The sequence below is a fragment of the Scyliorhinus canicula genome, chromosome 21 (genome assembly GCF_902713615.1).
Source record: "Scyliorhinus canicula chromosome 21, sScyCan1.1, whole genome shotgun sequence".
NCBI classification, from domain to species: Eukaryota; Metazoa; Chordata; class Chondrichthyes; order Carcharhiniformes; family Scyliorhinidae; genus Scyliorhinus; species Scyliorhinus canicula.
The window spans coordinates 19,982,849-20,010,050 of record NC_052166.1 but is presented as its reverse complement, the minus strand read 5'-3'; the positions used below and the strand labels follow the sequence as shown (position 1 = coordinate 20,010,050).

The window sequence follows — 27,202 nt, the reverse complement described above, 5'->3', positions numbered from 1 at the left end:
CAGAAATTCAACTTATATAGGCAAGCCAAGTATCCTACATGTATCACAACAGAATCCCCAGCAGGTTCTGATATTCAGGGCAGCACAGTAGCACAGTTGCTTCACAGCTCCAGGGTCCCAGGTTCGCTTCCCGGCTTGGGTCACTGTCTGTGTGGAGTCTGCACGTTCTCCCCATGTGTGCTTGGGTTTCCTCCGGGTACTCCGGTTTCCTCCCACAGTCCAAAAGATGTGTGGGTTAGGTGGATTGGCCGTGCTAAATAGCCCTTAAGTGTCCAAAAAGGCAAGGGACCAATAAGAGTTACAGGTGTGTTTCCTGCTCCAAGGACATGAGGAAATGCAAGTTCTCTCTTATCGCCTCGGTTCTTATGTTTCTGTTGTCGTGCAGGAGCACACAATCCACCTCCCACCACTTCAGGGCTGGACAAATCTATGCTTCTTGCCAAATTGAATACCTCAACAATTTTAACATATTGTGTTCCACACAAGCACAAACATCATTACCCGCTCCTTCAGTGCTTGCAGCTCATCTGTCTGTTCCTGGAGGGACGACAGCCTCTCTTCCTCCACTTGACGAGACTGTTTCAATGAAGCTAACTGGAGAATGACAACAGGAATTACAATGTGAAACAGTAGCAGCATTTCAAATGCAGAGCAATTCCCATTACTCTCTTCCACCCCCAACAGTCACAACACAGCAACACTAACCAGCTGTAACCAATTTCCTGAAGAGGGGAATAAATACCGTGAGCAATTCTGAGGGGATGAAAGCACAACTAGCTAAAGTGAACTAGCAAATTAGGTTAAGTGAAATGGTCAATAGAATTGCAGTTTTGGACATTTAAGGGGATATTTCAGAATACAGAAAAGGTACATTCCAACAAGGAAAATTCCAAGGGAAGGACCCACCATCAGCAACTAACTAAAAAAAAGCATATAATTGCACAAAGATCAGAAGATTGGCCAGAATATAAAAAACAGCAAAGATTGACCAAAAGATTGGCAAGGAAGGGGAAAAAAGTACAATGCCAGCTGGAAATATAAAGTCAGATAGTAAGAATTTCTATAGATATTTAAATAAGAAAAGAGTCAACAAAGTGAGCATTGGTCCTATAGAAAGTGAGCCTGGGGAGTTAATAATGGGAAATAAGTAGATGGCAGATGAATTGAACCGTTGTCTTGTATCAGTCTTCATTATAGAGGATACAAATAACATCCAGAAATAGCTGTAAATCAGGAAATGAAAGGAAGGATGGAAATTACAATCAGCAGGGAAGTGGTACTGAGAATAGTGTTGGAACTGCAGGCTAACAGGTCCACGGGTACCGAAAGACTTCATCCTAGAATCTTAAAAGAATTAACTAGTGAGATAGTTGATGTGTTGATTTTAATTTTCCAAAATTTCCTTTAATAAGGGACGGTTTCATTAGATTGGAAAATAGCAAATATAACTCATGTATTCAAAAAGGAAGACAGAAAGTAGGAAGCTACAGGCCAGTTAGATTAACATCTGTTATGGGAAATGTTGGAAGCTACTATTAAAGATGTTACAGCAGGACACTTGGAAAAAAGGTAATCAGGTAGACTCATCTTGATTTCATGAAAGAGAAGTCAGGTTTAATCAATTTATTGAAGTTCTTTGAAGGAGTAACATATGCTGTGGGTAAAGGAGAACCAATGGGTGTACTATATTTCAATTTCCAAAAGGAATTTGACACGGTGTACATCAAAAATAATTGCAAAAAATACAAGCTCATGGTGACATATTGACATGGCTGGAAGACTGGCTAGCTAACAGGAATCAGATAGCAAGCCAAACTGGGTCTTTTTCACCTGAAGAAGGAGCAGTGCTCCGAAAGCTAGTGATTCAAAACAAACCTGTTGGACTTTAACCTGGTGTTGTAAGACTTCTTACTGTACCTAGCCCAGTCCAACACCGGCATCTCCACATCAGGATCTTTTTCTGGTTGACAAGATGCAACAAGTGGTGTGCCACAGGAATCAGTGCTGGGAACTCAACTGTTTACATCATATGAACGACTTGTAGAGGAAGGGACCGAAGATATGGTTGCTAAATTTGCTGATGATACAAAGATAGTTAGGAGGAAGTTGTGAAGTGGACATAAGGAAGCTACAAAAGGATATAGATCCAAGAATATCGTTAAGTGAGTGGGCAACAACCTGTCAACTGGAGTACAATGTGGAAAATGCAAACTTGTCCATTTTGGTAGAAAAAAATGTAAAACCGTATTATCTAAATGGTGAGGGATTGCAGAGCAGACGACACTAAGATGAGTGGTAAAGCAAAAAAGTGCAGAGGATACCCGAAGTCTGCAGAGGGATTTGGATAGGTTAAGTGAATGGGCTAGGGTCTGGCAGATGTAATACAAGGTTGACAAATGTGAGGTTATCCATTTTGGTAGGAATAACAGCAAAAGGGATTATTATTTAAATGATAAAATATAAAAACATGCTGCTGTGCAGAGACCTGGGTGTGCTAGTGCATGAGTCGCAAAAAGTTGGTTTACAGGTGCAACAGGTGATTAAGAAGGCAAATGGAATTTTGTCCTTCATTGCTGGAGGGATGGCGTTAAAGACTAGGGAGGTTATGCTGCAATTGTATAAAATGTTAGTGAGGCCACACCCGTGTTCAGTTTTGGTCTCCTGACCTGAGAAAGGACGTACTGGCGCTGGAGGGTGTGCAGAGGAGATTCACTAGGTTAATCCCAGAGCTGAAGAGGTTAGATTACGAGGAGAGGTTGAGTAAACTGGGACTGTACTCGTTTGAATTTAGAAGGATGAAGGGGGATCTTATATAAACATATAAAATTATGAAGGGAATAGATAGGATAGATGCGGGCAGGTTGTTTCCACTGGCAGGTGAAAGCAGAACTAGGGGGCATAGCCTCAGAATAAGGGGAAGTAGATTTAGGACTGAGTTGAGGAGGAACTTCTTCACCCAAAGGGTTGTGAATATATGGAATTCCTTGCCCAGTGAAGCAGTTGAGGCTCCTTCATTAAATGTTTTTAAGATAAAGATAGATAGTTTTTTGAAGAATAAAGGGATTAAGGGTTATGGTGTTCGGGCCGGAAAGTGGAGCTGAGTCCACAAAAGATCAGCCATGATCTCATTGAATGGCGGAGCAGGCCCGAGGGTCCAGATGGCTTACTCCTGCTCCTAGTTCTTATGCAGAGTGGTGAAGGGTCCTAGCACAAGAATAACCCACCAAAGGCTAGTATGTAGGTACAGCAAGTAATCAGGAAAGCTAATAATTGTTCGTCTCCTTGGAATAAAGACTTAGGGGAGATTTGATGCAACGTATATGTCTACGATAGGTTTGGATAAGGTTGAAGGACGTGGGGACACAGATGTTATGCTAACTGGTCTACAGTTTCCTGTTTTCTATCTCCCTCCTTTCATGAATAGAAGTGTTACAATTCTGATGAAAAATAAAGTGTTGAAAAAATTTGCAGGTGTGGCACCATCCGTGGAGAGAGAAACAGGAATTCACGTTTCGACGCTCTTCTTCGGAAATGTTCTGAAGAAGTCACATTAGACTCAAAACATTGGGGCAGCACGGTGGCCTAGTGGTTAGCACAACCGCCTCACGGCGCTGAGGTCCCAGGTTCGATCCCGGCTCTGGGTCACTGTCCGTGTGGAGTTTGCACATTCTCCCCGTGTCTGCGTGGGTTTCGCCCCCACGACCCAAAAATGTGCAGAGTAGGTGGATTGGCCACGCTAAAATTGCCCCTTAGTTGGAAAAAATAATTGGGTAATCTAAATTTTTAAAAAAATAAAAAATAAAACAAAAAATAAATAAATAAATTTTAAAAAATAGACTCAAAACGTTATCTCTGTTTCTCTCCCAACAGATATTGCCAGACGTGCTAACTTTTTCCAGAACTTTGTTTCATTTCATATCTCCAGCATCTACAATATTTAGATTTTATTTTCATGCTACATTTGTGGTTTTCTTAGATTTTATGGAATGTTGGAAGATTACAACCAATGCATCCACTAATTCTGCAGTGCTTCTTTTAAAAATTTCAGATGCTGGCCATCAGGCTCAGGGAACTTGGTCAGCCTTTAATCCCATTAGTTTACCTCATTTTCTCTAGTGATCATAATAGTTTTCAGTTTTTCCATCCCTGAAGAAAGGGATTAGGAGAGCTAAGAGAGGGCATGAAAAGTCTTTGGCAGGTAGGATCAAGGAAAACCCCAAGGCCTTTTACACATATGTGAGAAATATGAGAATGATTAGAGCAAGGGTAGGTCCGATTAAGGACAGTAGCGGGAGATTGTGTATTGAGTCTGAAGAGATAGGAGAGGTCTTGAACAAGTATTTTTCTTCAGTATTTACAAACGAGAGGGGCCATATTGTTGGAGAGGACAGTGTGAAACAGACTGATAAATTAGAGGAGATACTTGTCAGGAAGGAAGATGTGTTGCGCGTTTTGAAAAACTTGAGGATAGTCAAGTCCCCCGGGCTTGACGGGATATATCCAAGGATTCTATGGGAAGCAAGAAATGAAATTGCAGAGCCGTTGGCAATGATCTTTTCGTCCTCGCTGTCAACAGGGGTGGTACCAGAGGATTGGAGAGTGGCGAATGTCGTGCCCCTGTTCAAAAAAGGGAATAGGGATAACCCTGGGAATTACAGGCCAGTTAGTCTTATTTCGGTGGTAGGCAAAGTAATGGAAAGGGTACTGAGGGATAGGATTTCTGAGCATCTGGAAAGGCACTGCTTGATTAGAGATAGTCAGCACGGATTTGTGAGGGGTAAGTCTTGCCTTACAAGTCTTATTGACTTCTTTGAGGAGGTGACCAAGAATGTGGATGAAGGTAAAGCAGTGGATGTAGTGTACATGGATTTTAGTAAGGCATTTGATAAGGTTCCCCATTGTAGGCTTGTGCAGAAAGTAAGGAGGCATGGGATAGTGGGAAATTTGGCCAGTTGGATAACAAACTGGCTAACCGATAGAAGACAGAGAGTGGTGGTGGATGGCAAATATTCAGCCTGGAGCCCAGTTATCAGTGGCGTACCGCAGGGATCAGTTCTGGGTCCTCTGCTGTTTGTGATTTTCATTAATGACTTGGATGAGGGAGTTGAAGGGTGGGTCAGTAAATTTGCAGATGATACGAAGATTGGTGGAGTTGTGGATAGTGAGGAGGGCTGTTGTCGGCTTCAAAGAGACATAGATAGAATGCAGAGCTGGGCTGAGAAGTGGCAGATGGAGTTTAACCCTGACAAATGTGAGGTTGTCCATTTTGGAAGGACAAATATGAATGCGGAATACAGGGTTAACGGTAGGGTTCTTGGCAATGTGGAGGAGCAGAGAGATCTTGGGGTCTATGTTCATAGATCTTTGAAAGTTGCCACTCAAGTGGATAGAGCTGTGAAGAAGGCCTATGGTGTGCTAGCGTTCATTAGCAGAGGGATTGAATTTAAGAGCCGTGAGGTGATGATGCAGCTGTACAAAACCTTGGTAAGGCCACATTTGGAGTACTGTGTGCAGTTCTGGTCACCTCATTTTAGGAAAGATGTGGAAGCTTTGGAAAAGGTGCAAAGGAGATTTACCAGGATGTTGCCTGGAATGGAGAGTAGGTCATACGAGGAAAGGTTGAGGGTGCTAGGCCTTTTCTCATTAGAACGGAGAAGGATGAGGGGCGACTCAATAGAGGTTTATAAGATGATTAGGGGAATAGATAGAGTAGACAGTCAGAGACTTTTTCCCCGGGTGGAACACACCATTACAAGGGGACATAAATTTGAGATAAATGGTGGAAGATATAGAGAGGATGTCAGAGGTAGGTTCTTTACCCAGAGAGTAGTGGGGGCATGGAATGCACTGCCTGTGGAAGTAGTTGAGTCGGAAACGTTAGGGACCTTCAAGCGGCTATTGGATAGGTACATGGATTAGGGTAGAATAATGGATTGTAGGTTAACTTCTTAAGGGCAGCACGGTAGCATTGTGGATAGCACAATTGCTTCACAGCTCCAGGGTCCCAAGTTCGATTTCGACTTGGGTCACTGTGTGTGGAGTCTGCACATCCTCCACGTGTGTGCGTGGGTTTCCTCCGGGTACTCCGGTTTCCTCCCACAGTCCAAAGATGTGCAGGTTGGGTGGATTGGCCATGATAAATTGCCCTTAGTGTCCAAAATTCTATGATTAACCTAGGACAAAAGTTCGGCGCAACATCATGGGCCAAAGGGCCTGTTCTGTGCTGTATTTCTCTATCTCTAGCGCCTCTGGGGTTCACAATACTTTTGGAATGTTTTTTGTATCCTCTCCTGTGAAGCGAGATACAAAATATTTCTTCAAACTCCCTGCCACTTTATTTTTCCCACCAATAATAATTCTCCAGTCTCACCCTCTAAGAGGCCAATGTCCACTTTAGCTACTCTGCTCCTTTTTACATACTTGTAGGAGCTTTTACTATCTGGTTTTGATATTTCTTGCTAGTTTATTCCCATACTCTGATTTTCCCTCTATTAGACATCCTTCAATGACTGCTATAATTTTCCAAATCTTCTCGGTTATCACTGTGCAACATCGTGGGCCGAAGGGCCTGTACTGCGCTGTATCGTTCTATGTTCTATGATCTTTGCAGCATTATTTGCCTTCTTTCAAATCAATACCATCCTTACCTTCCTGAGAAAGGTTCTTTTCTCCTGGATGGTGTCGAGCTTCAAGGGTTGTTGGAGCTGCACTCATCCAGGCAAGTGGGAGCATTCCATCACACTCTTGACTTGTGCCTTTTAGATGGTTGACAGGCTTTACAGAGACAGGGGACAAGTTACTAGCTGCAGGATGCTCAGCTTCTGACCTGCTCATGTTGCCACAATATCTATGTTAAGTTTCTGGTTAATGGCAACTTTCAGGCTATCAGTGGTGTTGGATTCAGCAAAGGCGGTGTCTCTGAATACTGTGGCTGAAATGCTACTCGTGTTACATTATTATTACAAAAATCAGGTTCTTGTTTCCAGGAATTTGTGATTTCAAAGTTAAGATATGTGGAAGAAACAGGGCAGCTAGCAAGAAACTATTTCTGCAGGTTCAGGAGTAGAGGCCTTGGGTGCACAGTCCAAAAATTAGAGTTCGATCCTTCAGGTGCACAATTCAGAAAAGTTTTGATACTGTACGGATTTATTAATGACCATCATATTTATGGGGACTCCCCTTATAAGTGGAAACATCTTCTCACATGTGCCATCCTGTGTCCTTTTGAAATTTTGACGTTCAGGTTAACCCTCTGCAAAGTGCCACAGCTACCGGAGTGTTCCCACACAGAGTATATCATCAATTCTGCTACCACCCTCACAATTTCTACATTCACTTTCGTGCCTCTATATCCTTTTTTCTAATATTAGAGACCAGAACCTTGTAGACACACACTAAACTCACCATCCCGTGCAAACTCATACCACTTCCCTATATAGATAACTAACACCCCTTGCAGAAAACGCCAGCATATCGCCACCAGGCAAAAACAAAAGGAGGTTTAACTGTGATGCCAACATTCATTATCTAGGCTTGGATTAACAGTGGCTATTTTGCCAAGGCATCACCCATGGCTCAGCTAGTAGCACTCTTGCCTTTGTGACAGGAGATCATAATCTGGAGACTAAAAATGAATAATACAGCCCAACATTCCAATGCTGTACCAAGGGAGTGCTGCATGAGACCTTATGTCTGTCCTCTCCGGTATCTATGTTCAGGAAGGACAGCAGTGAAGTTCTACCTGTGTCTCAGCCAATAAATATTGCTCGACCAACATAGTCAAAACAAATATGATAAATACCATTTTGATATTTATGGGATCTCACTCTGAAAAAAAAAAGCTGCTGCATTTCTAATATTTATTACAATTCAGTACTTCATTGGCTGTAAAGTGCTTTGGGACACCCCGCGATTAAGGAGAGCTCTTTCCATCTTTCCAGGTGTTGACAATAGACTTCTGACATTTGAACAATTAGATCCTAACATTAGGCAGCAGTAACTTTGAGAGAGGAGGTGAGAAATGTTTTGTGTCCAGATGAAAACAAGAAAAGGCGACTAGTTTTTAATTATACAGCACACAAGGTAAAAACAAAGGCCCTGGTCATTCTCCAGGTTACAATCCATAGAATCACAGACTGGTTACAGAACAGAGGACAATTCAGCTAACCTCGTCCAGAACAATGTCCAAAGACTCTAAAGTCCTCACTCCTGCAATCTGCAACCATACATTTATCTACTCTACCCTATATCTATACTCACTAGTGCGTCACTGGACCAATCCTGAAACTACTAACTTTGAGGTTCTACTTTCTAGTGTACTTTCCATCTCCCTAAAATCTACCCGCAAGATCTCTTCCCTCCTTCTATCTATGTTGATTTCACAAAAGGGTTGGTAGGAGGTTATTGCAAGCTGCTGTAATGGGTGTCACAACAGCAAACAGTTTCCTAATGGAGGAAAGAAACGGGCCATTGCATACAGACTGGCATGAAAGGCATAAAGAGAACACCGCCTCCCCTTCGGAAGCGATGATTAAAATTAAAACAAGATTCTTCTAGTGCTGTGCCAATTCAATGGACAAGCCCCCCCCATACATCCATCACTGGATCCTGCATTGGTTACACATGTCCAGTCATCTAAGGCATTACCCACCTTTGCCTCCAGATGAGAGATCCTAAGCTCCTGGCCTTCCCTCTGTTCACAGACTTCTCTATACTGCTGACTGTGCTGCTCCTTGGTTAATGTCAGCATCCGGTCGCTCTTGGCCTGCCACTGTGATTCCAGCTCTGCCTGCATCACTGCAATCTGAGTAAAAGCACAAAGGAGCTACTTGACGAAGCCTTCAGCTTTAAATTCCAAGTATATTTTAATGATATGGCGTGTACGAATAATATTCTTCAAATAAAGCGCACATTCACAGCACTATCAGCCCATGGTATAGATGCACAAAAGATACACATGAAGCTACATGCAAAATTATTTATTTTAAACATATAAAAGTAACAGAGACTCAACTATAATATTGAAAAGTGGTACTTGTTAAATTGTGGTTAGTGTACCGCCATGCAGTTACTTTATCCATAGGGACAGAACCGGATCCACACCTGTAGTGCTTGATAACTCTCCAGGTTAAAATTCATAGATACATAAAATAGTTTACGGCACAGGAGACTATTCAGCCCATCTTGTCCAGAGCCAGTCCCAATGTCCCAGGAATCAAAAGTCTTCACCTCCTGCATAACCTCTGCAGTCACACATTTATCTGCTCTACTCTATTTCTATATTCACTAGTGTAAGACAAAGGAAGCAATCCAGAAACTACTCCTTTCGAGTCCTGCTTGTTGGTGTCCTTCCCATCTCCCTAGCTGAGCTTCTGGTACATCAGCAAGACTGCAGAGTTCCGCATCCATACCATCGCACCTCTGTCTCAATTTATCTCACCTGTAAAGCTCATTTATACTCTTAGAACCTTGAAACCTATCCAGTGTGTTCCTGGCCAGCCTCCCACTTTGCAGCCTCCATAAACCTCTGGCTGTCTACCTGTACTCAAACTTGCAGAAACTCCTATTTGTCCATCATATCATTGCTGCCTGGCCTACATTGACTCATGATACAGCAGTACCTCAATTTTAGGATTCTTGTCCTTATTTTCCCAAATCCCTCTCTGGTCTCAAAAGAACAGTACAGCACAGGAACAGGCCCTTCGGCCCTCCAAGCCTGTACCGGTCACGATACCAACCTTAGTCAAAACCCTCAGCACTTTCTTGTGCCGTACCCCTCTAAACCCATCCTATCCATGTATTTGTCAAGATGTCTTTTGAATGCCTCGTCCCTCCCTTTCTCTGTAATCTACTCCAGTCCTACAACCTTCTTAGATCCCCACACTCCTCCATTTCTGATCCATTATGTATTCTAAAAAAGTATGCTCCAGCACCGGAAACCATGCCTTCAGCTATCGATTTCTCCTAAAACTTTTTCATTTCTCCTCTCCTTTAAAACGCTTCTTAAAATTACTGCTTTGACAAAGCATTTGTCACTTGCCCACATGTCTCCCAATGTGGTTGATTGTCAAATTTTATTTGGTAACGCTCCTGCATTGGGACGTTTTACGATATCAAAAGCTCCATACAAATGCAAGTTGTGGTAGATACAGCTGCTCTGCTATGTCTTGCACTTGTTAGGTTGGGGGGTGTGTGAAGAAGGAAGATTATGGGATTCAGGAATATTTGCGTTATTCTTGGTTATTCTACTTACTTATTGTAATTATCCAAAACATTTAATTTCCTTGCTTAAACACATTTCAGTACAAATTGCTGCACAATTTGGTTTGACCACAAAAGCCAGGTAATGCTGAACCATGGATCCCATACCAGTCATAGTGTTACTGTAAATTCATAGAATTTACAGTGCAGAAGGAGGCCATTCGGCTCAATGAGTCTGCACCGGCCCTTGGAAAGAGCACCCCATTTAAGCCCACACTCCCAATTTATCGCCGTAATCCCACCTAACCTTTTCGGACATTAAGGGCAATTTAGCATGGCCAATCCACCTAACCTGCACATCTTTGGACTGTGGGAGAGAACGTGCAGACTCCGCACAGTGACCCAAGCCGGGAATTGAACCTGGGACCCTTGAGCTGTGAAGCAACTGTGTTAACCACTGTGCCATTGTGCTGCCCTACTGCAGAGATGGTGCGGAGTTCTTAAAATGTATACAAGAGAATTTTTAATGGGGAAGGTCCAACAAGGGAGGGTGCAGTTCTGTACCTAATTCTGGGAAATGAAGCCAGACAGGTGGTTGAGATGGTGGTGGGGGGAGCATTTTAGTGATAGCGACCACAACATGGTACAATTTAAGCTCGTTATGGACAAAGAAATAGATAAGTTAGAAAATACGTTTTTGGATTGGGGAGAGCGGATTTTAGTAGCTTACGGCAAGATTTGGCCATGGTAGACTGGGAAGAGTTACTTGTGGTGAAATCTACAGAAGAGCAGTGGGGGCATTAAAAAAGGAAATGGGGAGGGTGCAGGCCCAACATGTTTCCCCTCGGGTGATAGGAAGGAGTAACATGCCCCGAGAACCATGGATGACCAGAGACATTCAGGATACGATGAGGTGGAAGAGAGAGGCTTTTAGCAAGTACAAGGGTAGCAAATCAACGGAAGCAAAGTGCAGGATGGAGCTTAAGAAAGCAATTAGGAAATCAAAGTGGAGATATGTGAAAGCACTGGCTGGTAAAAGTCCCAAGATATTCTACATCAATGGGAAGAGGATAGCCAGGGAAAGAGTAGGGCCCAATCTGTGGGTGGAGCCAGAGGACATTAGTAGGGTGTCGAATTAATACTTCGGTCTTCACCCAAGAGAATAAGGATGTAGGTATGGAACTCAGGGAGAGAGAGACAGAGGTTCTTGAGCAAATTGACATAGGGAGTGACAAGGTATTGGCATTATTAGCAGGTTTAAAGGTGGCCAAGTCTCCAGATCCAGATGAATTGTTTCCCAGGCTGCTGTGGGAGGCAAGGGAGGAGATTGCAAGGGCTTTGACCCTAATTTTTAATTTCCCTCTGGCCACGGGGGAGCACGGTAGCACAAGTGGATAGCACTGTAGCTTCACAGCACCAGGGTCCCAGGTTCAATTCCCCGCTGAGTCACTGACTGTGCTCCGGTTTCCACCCACAGACCCAAAGACGTGCAAGTTAGGTGGATTGGCCACGCTAAATTGCCCCTTAGTTGGAAATAATGAATTGGATACTCTAAATTTTTGTTTTTAGAAAGTACCTGGATGAGCACTTGGCATCTCATAACATTCAAGGCAATGGGCCAAACGCTGGCAAATAGGTTTAGGTAGGTAGGTCAGGTGTTTTTCATGTGTCGGTGCAGACTCGATGGGCCGAAGGGCCCTTCTGCATGGTATTATTCTGTGATAGTGCAAGTGCAAGAACATTGTGCTGGATAGGAGATCACATTTTTCATCCTAGCTGGAGGCTATGTTGGGGAGATAATCTTTTTTTTTCCTTGTGATACGGCAGGATGGAACAATGGCCTCATCATCTGTGTCCATCCTGCAATCAGGAAACGAGTATACATGCTTGGAGAAAATGCACAATGAAGTAATTTCTGGGTTTTATCCAAAGTGATTGTTAAATTAAAGCCAGAATGTCAGATTAGTGGTGTGGCATTTAATAACAATAATAATCTTTTATTGTCACAAGTATGAAGTTACTGTGAAAAGCCCCTCGTCGCCACATTCCCCGCGCTGGCACCTTCGTTAATCCCTTGCTTCTCCTTTTAGCATCTCACCTTATTCTACCTCTCTTTTTCTCCATCATCCTTCCCCACCATTCTCCCAAGTACAATAAAAATGTAATCAACAAGATATCTTCACTGCTTTCATCCTTGAACCTCTGCACTGGACAACTTTGCATCCACAATTGGTGGAGATGGACATTGAAATCACTATGTTCTTTCTCCTCTTGAGGTTATTGCTGTCCTCTCCTCCCTAAATCTCTCCCACCATGCAAACTCCCCAATCGACATTCACAAACACCTCTTAACCTTCTCTCAGCTCATCTGTGTTGGAATCCTTATAGCTTTATTACTTCTAACTATGGGTGATTCCTGATTCCTTGTCATTTGTTTATGTTAACATGCGGGCAATGTTTGGGGTCTGGTGGGAGGATAGGATCGTTGTTATTGATATGGGGAATGACATTACATTCGTTACTGATTATTGTTTATTGTTGGGTGTAAATTTGGGAGAAAATGTGAAAAAAAAGAAAAACTTTGTTACTTCTAAACAATCTAACGTACTCCTAGCTGTTCTCCCATATTCTATCATTCAGAAACCAGAGGCCACCCCAAAACTCTGCTGCCTGCGTCTAAACTTACCCTCAGTCACATTGCCATCAATGATCTACACTGAATCAATCAAGCAACACTTGATTTTAAAATCGTAATTTTTACCCCACAACCCACATGGGATCGCTGTGCTTCTCTCATTCTGACCTCTTGAACATCACTCATTTTAATCACTCCCCCTCTGGTGGCCGTCTTCGGTTGAGATCAGGAACTCTAGTTGTACTCGAGCTGTAAATCAAAGGCCCTGAACCCAGCATGTGGTCAGGAACATTAAACATGGCTGCGAATGGCACCTTCCTCCCTCCCATTCCCAGCTGCTGTGCTGCAGTGTCGATCTCTTTACCTGCTCAGCTGCGGCCTGGTCAGTCGATGTTCGGGTTTTCTTCAGCAACGACCGCACCTTTTCCATTTCCTCCTCATATGATTTCCGGATTTCGTCCATCTCTTCCTCCGCTCGTTGTCGCTCCGTTCCAGCTTTTCTCTTCCTTTCTGCTAAACTCTGAGCACAGAAGGCTCAATTACCACAGAGAATGGTAGGCAGTTCACCCCAGTTCTACCTGGAGAGAAGCACATCTCCAGCCTACATCAGGCATAGCACAGGGTCGCCAGGAATGCATGGGTACAAAGTTGCATTGCACCATCTCATTGCACAGCACGCTTTTAAACCACACGCTGCACTGTCAAACTGGCAAGATAGAGAAGGCCGTAACAAACAAGGAAGCATTCTGGATCAATCACAGCTGTAGCCTTTAAGGCCTATCCAATTTAATCATTTCTCTCTCTCTACCTTTTCCAGGTTCTCTTTCTCCACTCGCAGGTCCACAAGCTCCTCCTCCAGGCTGGCCACCTTCACCTCAAGCTCCTTGCGCCTTTGTTTCTCTGCTTTGCACCTAGTCCCAGTACGCTCCGACAACTCCTGCAGCTCTGAGACACACAAACTGGTTACTGGTGAACAAATCAGCTACTGAGCATGCCAGACACAATACCCTCCCTCAGCGAGACAGGCAGTTGTAGGAGTAACCCACCATGGACTGGTTGCAGCCTCCATGTCTGCCCAAACATTTATATTTTTAAAAATCTCTCCTGAATTTTATCAGCACTAAGCAGAAAATAAATTCAGCTTCTCCACTCAAGACCATCATCACTGGTACTATTCAGTATTCAGAGGTCAAAACAGTGATTTATAAAATGTAACATAGCTCCCTTGTTTTTGTTCTTTTGTAAAGCCCATGTGCTTTTAAAAAAAAATAGCAAATCTGCCCTATCACCTTCAAACGTTTCTGTGAATATACTCAGATCTCTCTTCCCTACTCCTGGATTTGCATCCCAAGGAGTTCTGAGCCATCCTGTGTACCTGTTAACTGTACTTCCACGTTGTTGAGCCGTAACCTTTGACCCTCTGCCTCCTGCAATGCCGATGCGAGCTGGCTACGTAGCTCCATCTCCTTCTTCTGGTGAGCTGTGAGCTCCAGCTGTAGCTTGGCAACCTGGCCGGTGGCCACTGCTAGCTCTTCAGTCACCTTAACCTGAGTCAGAACGGAAAAACAAAATCAGGACTTTTACTTCAGCCGACTTGACATTTGGCTAAAGAGCACCCGCAATACAGGCTAACCAATCTGATAAATATGCAAAAGCCTTCGACAGACCCAAAAGCAAGATGGCCACAGGCAAAGCAACCATGTTATATGAACACTGAATATAGGCAATCTCAGACTGCCATGACTGTAAATCTCCAAACAGGAGATCTTCAACACAGTGACATCAATTTCTCATGTGCTCGACACAATTCATGGAATGTCATAAAATAACTCATCTATTACATTTTTAAGTTAAAATCTATGCACAAAAACCCTCATGTCTGTCTCAAGATTCTTTCTCCAATACACTTGTGTAGCACCAGGTTTGGGTCTCTCAGCACAGTGAAAACCAAACCATAAACAGCCTAGCACAAAAGCAAAATACTGTGGATGCTGGAAATTAAAAATGCTGGAAATACTCAGCTGGTCAGGCAGCAACTGAGACAGAAACACAGTTAATGTTTCAGGTCAAGGTGACCTAGAAGTAATGAAAAGTTAGCACTGCTGCCTGAGGGTGACGAGGACTCCGGTCGATCATGACCCCGGGTCACTATCTGTGTGGAGTTTGCAAATTCTCCCAGTGTCTGCATGGGTCTCACCCCCATAACCCAAAAAGATGTGCAGGGTAGGTGGATTGGCCACGCTAAATTGCCCCTTAATTAGAAAAAAAGACAATTGGGGACTCAAGTTTTTTTTTAAAGGAGCAAAAGGGCCATCTCAACCGGAAATGTTTCTCTCCAAAGATGCTGCTTGACCAGCTGAGCATTTCCAGCACTATGTATTATAAATGGCCCAACAATGGAAATCAGGGACAGCAGTGGTTCATTCAGCCCCTCAAGCCTATTCCTGGCTGATCTGGATCCTAACTCCATTCACCCATCTTGGTTCCATAACAATTGCATCTAATAACAATTTTTAAAAATGTATTCATCTCAGTTCTGAAAATTTCAGTTTACCTTGCAACAGCTTTTTCCGTTATTGGCTGTGAAGTGTTCCATATTTTTGTGACCATTTGTTCGAGGAGGCGATGGCGCAGGCATATTGTCACTGGACTCGTAATCCAGAGACCCAGGGTAATGCTCTGATGACCCAGGTTCAAATTCCACCATGGCAGAAATTAAAAACCCGTCTGGTGGACTTCCAGTGGCGACGTGTCGCACGTTTGTGTAAACATATCCTAAGAGTTGTGGGCACTAGAGAATGTCAAAATCCCAATAAAGAATACTGGGAGAAAGGGAGCAAGTTCTAGTCCGCTTGCAGAGTCGACGAAGGTGCGGAGTGCGGTTGGAGGAAAGATGGCGGGAGCGAGCTTGCCCGGCGGGTCTGTGCCCATTACAATGGATGCGCTGGCTGAGGTGATGGAGTTTGAATGGCAATTTGCCAAACACTGAGTGGCAAAGGAGGGAGATGATGGGCACTCTTTAAGAAATCGGTGAAAGGGCGGTGGGCGGGGGTGGGAAGGGTGGGTGATATGTTCCTGGAAGGGAGCTTTGCGAGTTTGAGGAGCTTGGAGGAGAAATTTGGGTTGGTAAGGGGAAATGATTTTAGGTACCTACAGTTGCGGGACTTTGTTCGTAGACAGGTCCCATCTTTCCCACGCCTCTCGCCAATGGGGATCCTAGACAGGATAGTCTCTAGGGGGGGGGGGGGAAGAAGGGGAGGGTAGAGTCTCGGGTATTTATAAGGTGCTCATGAGGGAGGAAGGGTCCCAGACAGAGGAACTGAAACTTAAATGGGAGGAGGAGCTAGGCGGGAAAATGGAGGACTGGCTGTGGGCAGAGGCCCCGAGTAGGGTAAATTCGACCGTGACATGTGCTAGGCTCGGGCTGATTCAATTTAAGGTCGTTCACCGGGCCCATATGACGGTGGCTCGGATGAACAAATTCTTTGGGATAGAGGACAAATGCGCGAGGTGCGCGGGCGGACCAGCGAACCACGTTCACATGTTTTGGGCATGCCCTAAGCTGAGGGGGTACTGGGAGGGATTTGCGGGGATCATGTCCCGGGTGCTAAAAACAAGGGTGGTGATGAGTCCAGGGGTAGCAATTTTTGGGGTTTCGGAAGACCCGGGAGTCCAGGGGGAGAAAGAGGCCGATGTTTTGGCCTTTGCTTCCCTGATAGCCCGGCGACGAATACTATTGGCGTGGAGGGACTCAAAGCCCCCGAAGACTGAGTTGTGGCTTGCGGACATGTCGAGTTTCCTGGGTATGGAAAAAATTAAGTTCGCCTTGAGGGGATCTGTACAGGGGTTCGCCCGGAGGTGGCAACCATTTATTGACATCTTTGCGGGAGAGTGAGCGTCAGCAGGGGGTGGGGGGGGGGGGAGGGGGGTAGAGTAGAGTAGAGTAGGAGGGAAAAAATGGCGGGTAGTACCGGTGGGAGAGGAGCGGGCTTCTGCAGTATGTTACAATTGAAGTATTGAAAGTACATGGATGTTTGCACATTTTTGCCTTTTTTGCTTTCTTTCTGTTGATGTCTGTAACTGTTTACAAAGCCAAAAACTACCTCAATAAAATTGTTTATTAGAAAAAAAAAAGAAATCGGTGAAAGACTCATTGGCCCCGATAAAGGAGGCTCTTGGAAAGACAGACGGCATGGCAGGAGCATGGTAAGACACTGAAGGGGATGGAGGAAGCTCTGTCGTGACACAACAGAGAGGAGAGGTCACCCTGTTGGGAGTTGTCTATAGACCTCCGAATAGTTCCAGAGATGTAGAGGAAAGGATTGCAAAGATGATTCTCAACAGGAGCGAGAGTAACAGGGTAGTTGTTATGGGGGGCTTTAACTTTCCAAATAGTGACTGGAAATACTATAGTTCGAGTACTATAGATGGGTCAGTTTTTGTACAGTGTGTGCAGGAGGGTTTTCTGACACAGTATGTAGACAGGCCAACGAGGAGCGAGGCCACATTGGATTTGGTACTGGGTAATGAACCCGGCCAGGTGTTAGATTTAGATGTAGGTGAGCACTTTAGTGATAGTGATCACAACTCGGTTATGTTTACTTTAGCAATGGGCAGGGATAGGTATATACCGCAAGGCAAGAATTATAGCTGGGGGAAAGGCAATTATGATGCTATTCGGCAAGATTTAGGATGTATAGGATGGGGAAGGAAACTGCAGGGGATGGGTACAATCGAAATGTGGAGCTTTTTCAAGGAACAGCTACTGCGTGTCCTTGATAAGTATGTACCTGTCAGGCAGGGAGGAAGTTGTCGAGCAAGGGAACCGTGGTTTAATAAGGAAGTTGAAGCACTTGTCAAGAGGAAGAAGAAGGCTTATGTTAGGATGTGACATGAAGGCTCAGTTAGGGCACTTGAGAGTTACAAGTTAGCCAGGAAGGAGCTAAAGGGAGGGTTAAGAAGAGCAAGGAGAGGACACGAAAAGTCGTTGGCAGATAGGATCAAGGAAAACCCTAAGGCTTTCTATAGGTATATCAGGAACAAAAGAGTAAGATTAGGGTCAATCAAGGATAGTAGTGGAAAGTTGTGTGTGGAATCAGAGGAGATAGGGGAAGCGTTAAATGGATATTTTTCGTCAGTGTTTACTCTGGAGAAAGACAATGTTGTCGAGGAGAACACTCAGGTTCAGTCGACCAGGCTAGATGGAATTGAGGTTCAAAAGGAGGAGGTGTTAGCAATTTTGGAAAATGTCAAAATAGATAAGTCTCCTGGGCCAGATGGGATTTATCCTAGGATTCTCTGGGAAGCCAGGGAGGAGATTGCAGAGCCTTTGTCCTTGATCTTTATGTCGTCTTTGTCGACAGGAATAGTGCCGGAAGACTGGAGGATAGAAAATGTTGTCCCCTTGTTCAAGAAGGGGAGTAGAGACAACCCTGGTAATTATAGACCTGTGAGCCTTACTTCGGTTGTGGGTAAAATGTTGGAAGAGGTTATAAGAGATAGGGTTTATAATCATCTTGAAAAGAACAAGTTGATTAGCGATAGTCAACACGGCTTTGTGAAGGGTAGGTCATGCCTCACAAACCTTATTGAGTTTTTTGAGAAGGTGACCAAACAGGTGGATGAGGGTAAAGCGGTTGATGTGGTGTATATGGATTTCAGTAAGGCATTTGATAAGGTTCCCTACGGTAGGCTATTGCAGAAAATAAGGAAGTATGGGATTGAAGGTGATTTAGCGGTTTGGATCAGTAATTGGCTAGCTGAAAGACGACAGAGGGTGGTGGTTGATTGGCAAATGTTCATCCTGGAGTTCAGTTACTAGTGGTGTACCGCAAGGATCTGTTTTGGGGCCACTGCTGTTTGTCATTTTTATAAATGACCTAGAGGAGGGCACAGAAGGTTGGGTGAGTAAATTTGCAGACGACACTAAAGTCGGTGGAGTTGTGGATAGTGCTGAAGGATGTTATAGGATACAGAGGGACATAGATAAGCTGCAGAGCTGGGCTGAGAGGTGGCAGATGTAGTTTAATGCGGAAAAGTATGAGGTGGTTCACTTTGGAAGGAGTAACAGGAATGCAGAGTACTGGGCTAATGGCAAGATTCTTGGTAGTGTAGATGAACAGAGAGATCTCGGCATTCAGGTACATAAATCCCTGAAAGTTGCCACCCAGGTTAATAGGGCTGTTACGAAGGCATATGGTGTGCTAGCCTTTATCAGTAGGGGGATTGAGTTTCGGAGCCACAAGGTCATGCTGCAGCTGTACATAACTCTGGTGCGGCCGCACCTGGAGTACTGCGTGCAGTTCTGGTCACCACATTATAGGAAGGATGTGGAAGCTTTGGAAAGGGTTCAGAGGAGATTTACTAGGATGTTGCCTGGTATGGAGGAAAGGTCTTACGAGGAAAGGCTCAGGGACTTGAGGTTGTTTTCGTTAGAGAGGAGAAGGCTGAGAGGTGACTTAATAGAGACATATAAGATAGTCAGAGGGTTAGATAGGGTGGACAGTGAGAGTCTCTTTCCTCGGATGGTGATGACCAACACGAGGGGACATAGCTTTAAATTGAGGGGTGAGAGATATAGGACAGATGTCAGAGGCAGTTTCTTTACTCAGAGAGTAGTAGGGGTGTGGAACGCCCTGCCTGCAACAGTAGTAGACTCGCCAACTTTAAGGGCATTTAAGTGGTCACTGGATAGACATATGGATGAAAATGGAATAGTGTAGGTCAGATAGGCTTCAGATGGTTTCACAGGTCGGCGCAACATCAAGGGCCGAAGGGCCCGTACTGCGCTGTAGTGTTTTATGTTCTAACGACAAACTCGCTTCACAGGAAGTGGAGTTGCTGAAGGTATTTGCTTTTAGCTCCTTTGTTATGGACGCGGCGGGTGGGGACTCTGGCAGGAGCCATCACTAGCAAACAGGAGTTGGCCAGTGAACGGGAGTGAGGTGGGGGAAGGGGCTGCGGTCGGCTGAACCCGGATAGGCAGGTTTTGGCTTACTTAGAAGGTGTGAATAGGGGAGGTGGAGACTGAGAGAAGGAAGTGGTTGGGTGGGGTGAAGGTGGCTGATGGTGATTGGGAGTAGTTCTTGGTCTCATTCGTGGGGTGGGGCTAGGTATTCGGATTCTCCTTCAGTGGTATGCTGGGGCAGGGGGGTGAGCGGCCCCCCGCTCATATAATAACAGGGAAGGTGCGGGATTGGGAGGGCCAGTAAAGTGGGCAAGGGTTCTTGCCCACTTGATGGGCTTGAGGGCCAATGTGGTGTTGCTGCAGGATACGCATTTGCAGGTGAAAACCGTGTAAGGCTTCATAAGGACTGGGTTAGACAGGTATTTCACTCAGGCTTTGACAGTACGGCAAGGCCGGGGGGGGAGGGGGGGGGGGGGGGGGTGCTGTCAGTGACAGGCACGGAGGAGGGGGGTACCTCAGGGATTTATGGGAGGATTCTGGAGAATATGGTACCGCTGGAGGGGGTTAGGCTAAGTGGGAGGGTAAGCTGGGAATGGAACTGGACGATGGGGTGTGGTGTGAAGTGTTGCACAGGGTGAACTCCATGCTGTCGTGTGGGGTACCGGGGGTTGTTTTTAGTTTTTCTTTTTCTATTAGTTCTGTTTGGGGGTAGGGTGTGTTTTATTTTTTAAATGCATAAAAAGTGAAAAACTTAAAAATATTGCAAAAATTAAAATAAAAACCCATCTCGTTCACTAATGTCCTTTAGGAATGGAAATTTGACTTCCTTATCTGGTCTGACCGACATGGTAATCTAGGCCCACAGCAATGTGCTTGACTCTTAAATGGCCGCTCAATTAAAGGGCAGTTAGGGACACCCACCTCCTGGGAAAGAATTTTAAAAGTGTTAAGGACTTTCAGTAGCACTCCTGAATGGCCTAACTCCAAGGTCACACTGTTCAGGGCTTCCCAAGCAAAGAGCAGTTTCTCTTCATATACACTATCAAATCACCTCATCATGTCAAGCCTTAATCTTTTATGCTTAAAGGAAGACAAACCTTGTCTATATATCCTATTCTCAGAACTTAGCTCTTCTAGCCTGGTTACGCAATGCCTCAATGTGCTACTTTATCAAGGAGTAAGTTTAAACTTCACATCTGTTTCCATACCCCTCCATGGCCTCATTCCTCCCCATCTCAAAATATTATTGTGGTGAATCTGTTAGAAAATCAAGACGCTTCACAATTGAGGATGCAGTGGCAAGGGGGGCACTCCCAGAGACGATGAGGGAGGCTTCAATTTTGCTTCTATTGAAGAAAGATAAGGAACCGGTAGAGTGCGGGTCGTACCGGCTGATATCTCTACTCAATGTGGATGCCAAGATTCTTGCCAAGGTGCTGCCGCTCAGGTTGGAGGAGTGTCTTCCGCAGGTGGTTGGTGAGGCTCGTGAAGTTCAATTTATAGAGCTGGGTCCAATCTCGAGCCAACTGCACCCCCAGATACCTAAAGTGGGAGGTCGCTACATGAAACGGCAACCCAACCACCACACTCAACTCCGGCGGAGAAACCGCAAGTGCTCACTCTTCTCCACATTTAGGCTGTATCCCGAGAAAGCCCCAGATCGAGTCAACAGCCCCATTATATCCCACACCATTAGAAGTGGGTCCGATATGTTCAAAAGAAGGTAATTATACAACAACATTTAATGACAAGCCACATAAGGTGATATTAGGACATAGATTCATGGAATTTACAGTGCAGAAGGAGTAAGTTTAAACTTACTAGCCTGTAGCTGCAGGACTTACCTTTACATTTTGAAACAGCTATAATACTAACGCAAGATATAGCAGCAAGAGTAGGCTGAACATCCCCTTCAGCCTGCTGATGTAAACTCACCCCCATCGCATTAATTTTAGATAGCTGAGGCCCAAGCAATGATGCTTGCAGGACTCAAGTTGCACCCTACCATCGTGTTTTCATAATGTTTACCAATACTGAATCTACGTTCCTATATTGCCCCCAATCCCGTGATCCCTAATTGTTTGCGAAAGCCTCACTTGTGCTACTTTATCAAGTGTTTGTCGAGAATCCAAATATATTGTATCCCCTGGTTCCACTTATCTACATAAATTAAAATAACTTAAAGACTAAAAAAAGGCACGAGAACGAAGCCAAGTTTTCTTCTACCTTCCAAACTCTACTGCAGAGAAAAGGGCAAAGACAGCAGGAGTATAGAAACGGCTACACTTGCAAGTTCCCCTTCCAAGTTGCACACCATCCTGACTAGGGAAATATATCGCTGTTCCTTCACTGTCTGTTGACCTATACCCTGGAATTCTCTACTTATCAATAAGAATGTACCTATAATCTCACACATCACAGTGGTCCAGGAAAGCTAGCTGCCATCTTGAGGGCAATTAGGGATGGGCAATAGATTTTGGCCTTGAAAGTAATGCCCATCTCCTGTGAATTAATCAAAAGTATAGCAGGATTAATAAAGAGTAGGGTATGTGATTTAAAAATGCATGAGAAAACAGGCAAGGGGGAAGGTCTGCAATACCTGTAAACTGAAGCATGTAATGCAAGCAGTGAAACAATTTGAAGATTAAAATCATTTTGATGGATATGACATAGTGGCTATCACTGACAACTAGATATAAGCTTGGCATGACTGGAAGATAAATATAACATATTCTAGGTCTTTAGAAAGAACAGGGACATTAGAAGAGAAGGAGTATCCATGTTGTGCTTGAGGGCATCCAAAACTCCTGCTGCCTGTGTCCTTGCTTGCAGCAAGTCCTGTGCACCCATTGCCCATGGCTCCTGGTTAAGCAATGCCTCAATTTTAAACTTCAGATATGTGTTTCCATATCCCTCCATGGCCTCATTCCTCCCTATCTCCGAAATATTCATTGACCCCCCAAACCTTGTGATATCAGCACGCCTTTAATTCTAGCCCATGAGTGTTCTCATTGGGTAATGTTCTTTCATCTGCCAAGGCCCTAAAGTCTGGAATTCCCTCTTCAAACCCCTCAATCCATCTTTCCTCCTTTAAGACACTATTTGATACTTACTATTTTGACCAAAGTTTTGGCCATTGGGGGCAGCAGTGTTTAGCAATGCTGCCTCACAGCTCCAGGGTCCGGAATTCAATTCCGGCCTCAGTTGACTTGTGTGGAGTTTGCACTTTCTCCCCATGTCTGTGTGGGTTTCCTCCAGGTGCTCCGGTTTCCTCCCACAGTCCAAAGCTGTGCAGGTTAGGTGGATTGGCCATGCTAAATCCTTAGATGTCCAAAAGGTTAGGTTAGGAGGGGTTACTGGATTACGGGGATAGGGTGGAGACGTGGGCTTAAGTAGATGTTAGGACCTCTGCTTTTCCTGATATGGCTCTAAGTGAATTGCTGATTTGGAGAGCTCATACAAACATAATGCCCCAAATGGTCTCCGCCTGTTCTGTGACAAGTCTATGATTCTGTTACATATATTAATGAACCAGACTTGTGCATAAGGTTGTTACATATATTAATGAACCAGACTTGCGCATAAGGTTGTTACATATATTAATGAACCAGACTTGCGCATAAGGTTGTTACATATATTAATGAACCAGACTTGCGCATAAGGTTGTTACATATATTAATGAACCAGACTTGCGCATAAGGTTGTTACATATATTAATGAACCAGACTTGCGCATAAGGTTGTTACATATATTAATGAACCAGACTTGCGCATAAGGTTGTTACATATATTAATGAACCAGACTTGCGCATAAGAAGTACAATCTGCAAAAAGATTTGCAGGTGACACGAAACATGGATAACTGTGAGGAAGATGGTATTAACTTCAGGAGGACATAGATAGGCTGGTGGAATGGGATGGACAAGTGGCAGATAAAATTTAATGGAGAATGTAAAATGATTCATTATGGTAGGAAGAACAAGGGGAGACAATGTAAAACAGACATGATGGGGTGTAGGGGAAAAAGGACTTGGGGTATATGCGCACAAATTATTGAAGGTAGCAGGGTAGGTTAAGAAAATGGTTGAAGCTTATGGCATCCTGAACTTTGTAAGCCGGGGTATAGAGTAAAACAGCAAAGTTATGATAAACGCCTGTATAAAACACTGGATTATTGGATCAACTGGTATATTGTAACCAGTTCGGAGCATTAAATCTGATCCAGCTGTGATGTTAACAAAAGCAGCCATTCACAATTAGCTTGATGTTCAGTATATTGCATGATCTCAGTATTGCATCAGCAGAGTAACATTTTGAATTCAATAATCATTGCAGTGTACAAAATTACACTCAGCAAGTAGGAAAGAGGTGAGCGAGAGCAACTCCCTATCTCAGTTCTTGGGCATTACAATCGTGTGGTTTGAAAATTGCTTTAGAGGCTGTAGGTTGTTGCTGGTTGTGATGACCTATAACTGGGATGATGGGCTACTCCATAATTTGGAATAAAAGCAGACTTGGCATTTCAAGCACTTCCAAGTATCAAATTTGAGTTTAACATAGATGCATGTCTCATAGTGGGTGTACATGGAATTGCAAACGCACAAACCATCTAATCTCAACAGGAGGACAGATTGCAAGCCAAGAACATGAGGCAACTCGAGTACTGATTTATTACACAGTGGCCCAATAATAGAGAACAAGGATGAGTAATCAGTGCATCCCGGCAGACAGGGAATGCTGGACATTGACAGATCCCAAATAATTAGCGCTTGACAAACAACCCGGTGAAGCAGGACAGCGGTTCACAATTCCCTCCCACACACGCAGAGCACACTCAAATCTCAGACATTCTCTGAAGGTGAAGCTCTTCCATCAGGCACAATGTCAAAGTCAGGCACCACACAATCCATCACATGCACCTTCAACTAATTGACTTGCATTTTAGAGAGCCTCTGAAACATGTGCATATTGCACGACACAGACTGGGGTACTGGGTGAAGAGTAGGACAACTATATCTCTCCCAAGTCCAAGGTTGTAATCCATGACACTCAGCAAGATGAACAGTATCTGTGGAGCCAGCAAGAAGCTACTTTCTTCAGAACAAGTAGAAAAGCGTTGATGGGAGGAGAGTGGTGAAAAGCAGAATGGCACCAGATGCTGTTTGCTTATTCGCTGTTTGAGGAGGTGCAAGTGCTGGGATGAAGTGTGGGAGGGCAGCATGAAAGCGAGCGGAGGCAAGATAATAATTTGCAAATGGTAAACTGAGCAGAGATGGAGTTTTCTGCTGTTGTTAAGCACACTGCGGTAGCAGGGAAGGAGGTTGCATCATGTTCCAGTTGACCAGAACCTTGCTTTATTTAAGAGGCCAACTTAACCCAGAAAGGTTGGAAAATGATGCCAAGCACACACTAAAAGCACAAGATGGGCTCCCTCACCTGAGCTCTTGCCAACTCCACTGGCAGTGCAAGCTGAGAAGAGAAAGTAGACTGACAGTAAGTGAAGCACACGTACAGTGAGCACAAAGGCTTGCATGAAAGCAACAGTCACTTAAAGCGTTCCCACATTCTTGTCTCCTCAGCAAATGTAATTGGCAGCTTTCAAACATCAAATATAACACACACCATGCTTGGCATTCAGCACATCACACTGAGCAGAACTCCATTCCCATACCACTTGTGCAGTTGTGTCTAAGCCGTTCCTGACCCACCTGGCATTGGATTTTAGACTCCTCATGCGTACAAGACTTCCTCAGTTGATATTGAGCAGAATGCACCCGAGATTGCTATATTTGGTATAACTTTCACCCTTTGCTTGTTCAAATCATATTGAAGAAGCAATTAAATACAAAATAAACACTGGGACTTTACTTATTAAGAATGAATGCCTTGATCCAAGGAAATAGCCTAAGAGAACTGTTCTCAGCACACTTAACAAAAGAGAAAGACTCACTCATGATTGCTATCCATGCCTTACATGTGCATTGTCAAATGAGGACAGGATTGACAGCTGCCCCCCCCCCCCCCCCCCCCAATGCTTAACTAGCCCATTAAAACATAATGTTCATCATTCCCCCTTGGGTAAGACAGAGGAGGGTATCTGACGCCTGCATGACTGCACACTCGCACATTCAGATGAGGAGAGGAAACGTAGAGTTTATTTTTACATGATACTGGTTAGATATTCTACGACAGCCATGTGTTCTGCCCTTGGTTCCACAACACATAAGAGTGCACAGTTTGAGCATCACTTGCCTTTGAAGGTAGCGGCAGCAAGGAAATTAACAATGCAATGAGGCAGGTAACAACAAAAAATAATCTAAAATTCTCCAGATTAAGGATGTGGAGATGAAACTTCATTCAAAGGCAGGATTATTTTGTCTTTTGCAAGTGATTTAATTATCCCGGAATCACTCAACCATTCCAAATCATAACAGCAGTTAGAGATTGCTCTTGGAATGAAGTCAGAAGAATAAGCTTCATCAATTACAGCACTGTGCAGTCACAAACCGTTATCTGCATGGAAATTGCATGGAATAGAGTTGAGGGAACACCTGTGCATTATGGCTCAAAAGGCGACAGCACAAGTGAACCTGGAAAGATTTAAATTTAGAGTACCCAATTGTTTTTTCCAATTAAGGGGCAATTTTACGTGGCCAATCCACCTAACCTGCACATCTTTGGGTTGTGGGGGCGAAACCCACGCAGACACGGGGAGAATGCGCAAACTCCTCACGAACAGTAGAGGAGAGTAACATTCCAGAAACCATTGGTACTTGGGTTTGCTGACATCCTCAAAAACAGTTCATTGTCAGAGTCCACCCATAGAGAAAGTGAAAGTTCCTCTCAATAATACTATGCAGTACTGAGAAAGTATTGCCAATCCCCAAGACAAATTATGTTATTTCTGTGTGAATTTTGTCCTCAGGCTGAAGATGCAACACCTGCCATTTCAGACATCTTGTTTCAGCATCAAGTACTCTCTGGTCACATCAAGGTATATGCAAAGTTAAGCTCCCTCCACTCTGCATCAACACTGTACCACTAGCCGTATTCTTTGATTAACACGACTCATTAATAAGAAGCACCATCCTGTGCTGATTCGAAGGTTACGATTTACTAAATAAAGTATATATAGTCAGCAATACAAACAAGGGCAGGAGGGTAGCATACTGGTTAGCACAGTTGCTTCTCAGCTCCAGGGTCCCAGATTCGATTCCCGGCTTGGGTCACTGTCTGTACGGAGTCTGCACATTCTCCCTGTGTCTGCATGGGTTTCCTCCAGGTGCTCCGGTTTCCTCCCACAGTCCAAAGATGTGCGGGTTAGGTGGATTGGCCATGCTAAATTGCCCTTAAGTGTCCAAAATAGTTAAGTGGGTGTAACGGGGATAGGGTAGATACGTGGGCTTGAGTAGGTGCTCTTTGTAAGGGCCGGTGCCGACTCGATGGGCCGAATGGCCTCCT

General features: G+C 44.3%; 1 protein-coding gene across 2 annotated transcripts in view; it reads right to left on the bottom strand.

The window, feature by feature from the left end:
• fkbp15a (FKBP prolyl isomerase family member 15a) overlaps nucleotides 1–27,202 on the bottom strand; it is a 120,334-nt gene that overhangs the window by 16,978 nt on the left and 76,154 nt on the right. Inside the window, exons 20-25 of one of the 2 annotated variants that reach the window (XM_038781516.1) lie at nucleotides 25,178–25,210; nucleotides 14,211–14,382; nucleotides 13,644–13,780; nucleotides 13,200–13,355; nucleotides 8,651–8,803; nucleotides 502–594 (exon numbers count right to left, since the gene is read on the bottom strand). In XM_038781516.1, coding sequence (XP_038637444.1) covers nucleotides 502–594; nucleotides 8,651–8,803; nucleotides 13,200–13,355; nucleotides 13,644–13,780; nucleotides 14,211–14,382; nucleotides 25,178–25,210 — 744 coding nt within the window. The remainder of the gene's footprint in view (nucleotides 1–501; nucleotides 595–8,650; nucleotides 8,804–13,199; nucleotides 13,356–13,643; nucleotides 13,781–14,210; nucleotides 14,383–25,177; nucleotides 25,211–27,202) is intronic. The other variant, XM_038781518.1, reaches the window with a different exon arrangement.